The following is a 6281-nucleotide window of genomic DNA, read 5'->3' as shown; positions in this document are numbered from 1 at the left end:
TTCTAATGTGCTCATGCTAATGCTATAATTGGATAATTAGAAATGATAATGGGTATGTACTTATTACCTCGTAGTCTTGGTTTGTATTACTTTGTATAAATTGCTCAATTTGTTCAATTGATTTGATGGACCACTCTTTTTCATTTTGTCTATCATTTCAGACATCTGTGGTAGGTAACTCTGTAACTCCTCTAGCTTCTCAGTGATAGCAGCTACATCATCAACAGAGGTTATGTCTTTACTAGTCTGATTTATTCCAGTTGAAGCACTGGGAAGTGTAGAGCTCTGAGTTGTGTTCTATTTTAAAATGTACAATAAATCAATCTGTGACTGTAAAATTGTATTAGTAAATAAAGAAAGGCCATACACACTATAGGTGTTTCATTGGCCTCGCCCAGCTTTGCATAGGCGAGGACTAGGTACTCAGTTTGTCTGTCTGTCATTCATTCATTCTGTGTGCTATATTTTGCCTTTGAGAATGTATATCTTTATAATCGCGTGCTCTAAATCTGTGAGAGCTTCTCTTCTGTTAGGAAAAGTCTTGCTTTACTGCTTTGAGATGTTTAGAGCAGCTCTAGCTAGTAGAAGCTTTTTATCTCACGAGAAAATGCCCAGCAATAGCTGTAGTACTCTGGAGGTAAATGAGATTCTTTTCCAGTAGATCCAGTCTAGTTATTGTTTAATATTTGTGGGACTCTTTAAATCTTTCTTGCTGGTGAGTTATAGCTTCTTGAATTTCAACCCGAGTGAACTGTAGGTAGTCTAAAGGTCCTAAACTCTCTCAAATCACTCAGTTTACATCTAGGCAACAGTATTTGTGCCATTATAATGTCATATAGCGCTTATAACAAGAGAAAAATCTGAAACTTCCTACTTGTTTCCATCTAATAATTAATTAATTGTTGATGATGTAATGCCACACCACCAATTTGGGAGTAGCTGGATTACCGTAGTTTGCATGCTGCTACTTCTGCAGGTAGTCTGGTAGATCTATGCAAGCTAGCTGCTATCCCTCAGGAGTACACTTTTTTTATGTATATATGCAATTTGCATGCTAAAGTTCTTTTAATTTTGATAATTAAACAGCTATAGGGGTGAGGCCACGCACCATAGGTGTCTCGTTTTTACTTGCATTTGGCTCTGATAAGAGGTATACATTCATGTAATTTTTCAAATGAATCAATGTACACAACATACATGTATATACTTTGTAATAGGTAATAAAATGAAAACTCATAGTACATGTGAGGAATTGAGACTCTACTGTGATCATTATTGCTTATTATTTATTAAATTATTGTTCTCATTATGTATGCACACATGCGCACTAGTTTTGAATTATTATTATTAAGAGTTGATTGAACTGAAACCAGTGAATGGACCGGAATGGACAGATCCAGGGCGCTCTTGCTATCCTATTAAAGAACCAGCAGAAGGAATCGGGACAATTGGTCCAAGCGAGCCGGATAGGATTCAAGCGACCTAAGGATCTGGAGACTCGAGTCAAGTTAGCAGACGGAGCTCTCATAGGAAGTAGCCACGAGCAGCTGTAAAGACGGGCGCCATTTTATAGCGAGGCTACCAGGCAGAAAGGTTCACAGAAGAGCCAGTAGTAGTGAGAGTTATTGTTTTATCATTATAATTATAGTTGAGAGTGGTGATTTATCTTTGTGAGCTATAGTAATAATAATATTTGACACGTGTCACGATGGCCATGGCTCAAGCGTTAGCGGCGAAGAGGCGTGTGAGAGGCGGACACAAGGCAGTGATCACCAGGAAACTAGAAGAAGTTAAGCGAATCACAGAAGCTGATGAACCAGACCTGGTGAAGGCCGAGCAGTTATGCCGATCTCTCAAGGATAAACTAGACACCATTAAAGATTCAGATGAACAAATTTTTGTGGCTATAGAGGATGAGACTGAGTTGGAGACTGCTATGATCAATGCAGATGAAACAACATCTCTGATCTATGAAGCTCTCGTAGGACTAGACAATATACTGGCTACCAGCGGAAGTACTACTGGTGGAATAGAGGAGGGTGGAGCCCGAGCGTCTGGCCCATCCCGCTCATGCAGAGCGCGTCTACCTGAGCTTAATTTGAAGCAGTTTAATGGTGAGCTGACTCAGTGGTTACCATTTTGGGATACTTATCATGCAGCAGTTCATGATAACTCTGATTTATCTGACATTGATAAATTCACATATCTCACAACACTGCTAAGAGGATCAGCAAGGGATGCCATCAAGGGCTTGACCTTAACCTCTGCAAACTACAAGGAAGCAGTGGAGATACTGACAAAGAGATTTGGTGATCATCAGCAAATCAAGGGGAAGCATATGGAAGCCTTGTTGGCCATGGAGCCAGCCCAGAACAACACTCAGTCCCTTCGAAGACTCTTCGATGAGGTTGAATCTCATGTCAGACAATTGAAGGCACTAGGAGTCAGCGAAGAAGCTTATGACACTCTGCTGCCTTCAGTACTGATGAATAAATTGCCAAGTGATATGAAGCTATTGATTACCAGAGGAGTGTCTCAGAAAGATTGGGGTTTGACAAAAATCTTGAGTACTTTTGAAGAGGAATTAAAGGCTAGAGAGAGAACCTCAGCAAAAGGCAAGCCTGCTAAAGAAGTTCCTCCTTCATCTTCTGCATTCATGACAGGTAATCGACATTGTTGTTATTGTCAACTTAATCATTTGCCTGAACTATGCAAGAAGGTATCCCGAGTTGATGGTAGGAGACGAATACTGAAGGAGGCAGGAAGATGCTTTATTTGCCTAAGGACTGGCCACATTAGCAGAAATTGTCGAAGCAGTGTGCGGTGCAGTAAATGCAAAGGTCGACATCACCTCAGTATTTGTAGTAAGGAGGGAGATGAAGAGGGCACAGGAGATAACCAACAAGAGGCAGGTGAGCAGAGTCTTAACCCTCGAGCCCCTGCCTTTGAGAGTAAGTCAACTAAGTCCCTTCTTGTGGACTCGGATCAAACAGTATTACTCCAAACTGCCAGAGCCACTTGCTTCAATCCCGACAAGCCACATATTCAACTTGGATTACGGTTTCTTTTGGATAGTGGTAGCCAGCGGTCCTTTATAACCAAACGGGCCAAGGACAAGTTACGCCTTAGAACTACTGATCAAAAGATGATGTCCATTATAACATTTGGAGCCACTGTTACACGAAGCCAGAAATGTGATATTGTCAAGTTGGGTGTACAAACCATGGAAGGGAGTTTGGAAGTGATGCTCTTTAGTGTGCCTAGCATTTGTGAACCACTGAGTGGATCCTCCATACAGTTATGCTTGGAGAATTACAAGCACCTACAAGGTTTAGAACTGGAAGATGTATCCAATCTTGAAGGAATGGTGGAACCTGATGTTTTAATTGGATCTGATTGTTATTGGGAATTTGTATCAGGTGAAATTATAAAGGGGATGAGAGGACCAACGGCCTCTCACACTAAATTAGGTTGGGTATTGTCTGGCCCATTGGAGGGAGATGAGAATGGACAGTGTTCATCTATGCTCATCACACACAACTTGATTACAAGTGCTGAGCCTAAGGACAGTACGAGCTTGGAAAAGCTACTGAAGGGGTTCTGGGAGCTAGAATCATTGGGGATCCTTGAGAAGGAAAACCTCATCTATGATCAACTGAGAAGCAACATATCGTTTCATGAGGGACACTACCAAGTATGTCTCCCCTGGAGAGACTCAGTGTCTCACTTACCTGATAACTTGAGGCTCTGTGAGAAGAGACTCAGAAGTCTTGTTCGCCGACTGAAACAGAGTCCTGATCTATTGAAAGACTATAATGCTGTGATTAAGGATCAGTTGGCAAGGGGAATAGTGGAAACTGTAGAAAATCCCAGTGTAGTGGATGGGGAGAAGGTCCATTATCTTCCCCATCATGCTGTAGTGCGCAGGGATAAGACAACCACAAAGGTGAGAGTGGTTTTTGATGCTTCAGCTAGGAGCAATGGACCCTCACTCAATAACTGCCTACACGTTGGACCGAGATTTAACCAAATGATTTTGGGTATTTTACTGAGGTTCAGATTCCATAGGCACGCCTTCACTGCCGATATAGAGAAGGCCTTTTTGATGGTCTCAGTGGCAAGGAAGGACAGAGACGTGCTCCGCTTTCTCTGGATTAGGAATCCTGATGAAGAACCACCAGTTACCCAAGTTTTGAGATACGCTAGAGTGGTCTTTGGGGTCAATTCAAGTCCATTTTTATTGAATGCGACCATAAGACACCATGTAGAGCACTACAGGGACTCAGATCCACTTGTGGTAAAATCTTTACTTGAGTCCATTTATGTTGATGATATTATTGGGGGGGCAGATACAGAAGAGGGTGTATGGAAATTGTATTGTGATTATAAAAGAATTTTGAGTGAAGGAGGGTTTAATTTGCGTAAGTACATCGCAAGCGGAAGTGTTATTGATACTGGTGTAATTGATGAATCGTATGCGAAATTTTCTCTGGGCAATTCCCCAGAACGTTTGACTGAGCAGAAGGTCCTTGGAATCAGATGGAAGGTTGAAGATGCCCTTGTCTGACATCAGGGAAGTAGGTGAACTAGCAAATGTGACTGGACCAACAAAGAGGAATGTTGTTCAAGCAGTGGGTCGAATTTATGATCCTCTAGGAATACTTACACCTATTACCATACGTCTTAAGATCTTTCTCCAGGAGCTTCACAAGTCAAGGATAGGGTGGGATCAACAGCTGACTGGAGACTTGCTAGACAGGTGGATGGAAAATACTAGTTAGTGAATTGAGAAGATCCAACCCCATTGAAATACCAAGATACTATTTTAAGGGATCTGGGGGGGAATGTGCTATAAAGTTATATCAATTATGCGGATTTTGTGATGCATCTGCGAAGGCATACGCAGCGGTAGTCTATTTGTTGACTATGACTGATACAGGTACCAGGTGCATCCTGATGTCATCGAAGACAAGAGTTGCTCCAACTTCACAGCAGACAATTCCGAGGTTGGAACTATTATCAGCATTGTTACTTGCAAGATTGATGGCCAGCATCAGCAAAAATCTTGAGAAAACTCTAGAGAAACCAATCTGTTACATGGACTCTAAGGTGGCACTTTACTGGATACTGGGACTGAATAAGGATTGGAGGCCATTTGTGCAGCATCACGTTGAGAAAATTAGGAGGTTAATTCCATCAACATGTTGGAGGCACTGCCCAGGCATGGTCAACCCTGCTGACTTACCTTCTAGGGGTCTCAAACCAGATGAGCTGGAGAAGAACAAGGATTGGTTCAAGGGACCTGACTGGTTAACTACAGATCTGAATGGTGAGAAGGCGAGTTTTGAGGATATGCCAAGTGAATGTATACAAGAGCTGAGAGCTTGTGAGAAGAAAACACTTGGAATGATAGTAGCAGCTAGTGGATTGTCTCAAATTATAAACATACAGAAGTATAGCTGCTTGGGAAGGGTGTTGCGTGTCACGTGCCACATGTTAACGTTCATTGCAAGGCTAAGGCGAATGACTGCATCCACTGTAATGCTACAAGCAGAGGTCTTGTGGCTACGTGAAGTACAATCATCATTTCAGACTGAGAGAAAGTTTTCAGACTGGAAGGTGCAACTTGGACTGTTTTCAGACCAGAATGGACTTTGGAGATGCAGGGGAAGAATTCAAAACGCGAATGCGCGATACGAAATAAAGCATCCAATATTGCTACCTGCGGGAAACTATTTTACGTTGCTTGTGATACGGGAAGCACATGAGATAGTCTTCCACAGTGGGGTCAAACAGACACTCACTGAGCTCAGATCTAAATACTGGATTGTTCGAGGGAGGTCAGTAGTCAAGAAGATGATTTACAGATGTGTTACTTGTCGCAGATTTGAAGCAAGGCCTTATAAGGCCCCAGATCCACCTCCACTGCCTCGCATCCGAGTTGAGGAAGCACCACCATTTACATACACAGGGGTGGACTTTGCAGGTCCCATCTACACGAAGGATGGGACTGGTAAAGTGTGGGTTACTTTGTACACTTGTTGTGTAACACGATGCATACATCTCGATCTTGTTGTTAATTTGTTTGCTAGTTCTTTTATTAGGTCACTCAAGAGGTTCACCTCCAGGAGAGGAATACCACACAAGTTCATTTCGGATAATGGAAAGACGTTCAAGGCTACAGCTAAGAAGATCAAGAAGATCATGAACCATCCTGAGGCGATTGATTACGTTAATGAATCCAAAACCGAGTGGCTGTTCAACATTGAAAGAGCTCCCTG

The 6281-nt window shown here is 42.3% G+C and overlaps 2 protein-coding genes across 2 annotated transcripts in view; both read left to right on the top strand.

The window, feature by feature from the left end:
• The first annotated feature begins 1257 nt into the window (after positions 1 to 1257).
• On the top strand, positions 1258 to 4567 carry LOC105311847 (uncharacterized). Its single transcript, XM_011409493.2, has one exon. The coding sequence runs from the start codon at positions 1709 to 1711 to the stop codon at positions 4565 to 4567; it is 2859 nt and encodes a 952-aa protein (XP_011407795.1). The 5' UTR covers positions 1258 to 1708.
• The window catches only part of LOC100636806 (uncharacterized), a 2552-nt gene continuing 832 nt past the window's right edge, over positions 4562 to 6281 (top strand). Inside the window, exon 1 of the mRNA XM_020004696.1 lies at positions 4562 to 6278. Coding sequence (XP_019860255.1) covers positions 4927 to 6278 — 1352 coding nt within the window. The 5' untranslated portion in view covers positions 4562 to 4926. The remainder of the gene's footprint in view (positions 6279 to 6281) is intronic.

Source organism: Amphimedon queenslandica, unplaced genomic scaffold, assembly GCF_000090795.2.
Source record: "Amphimedon queenslandica unplaced genomic scaffold, v1.1 AMPQUscaffold_12022, whole genome shotgun sequence".
Taxonomy (NCBI): Eukaryota; Metazoa; Porifera; class Demospongiae; order Haplosclerida; family Niphatidae; genus Amphimedon; species Amphimedon queenslandica.
This window is presented reverse-complemented; position numbering and strand designations above follow the sequence as displayed.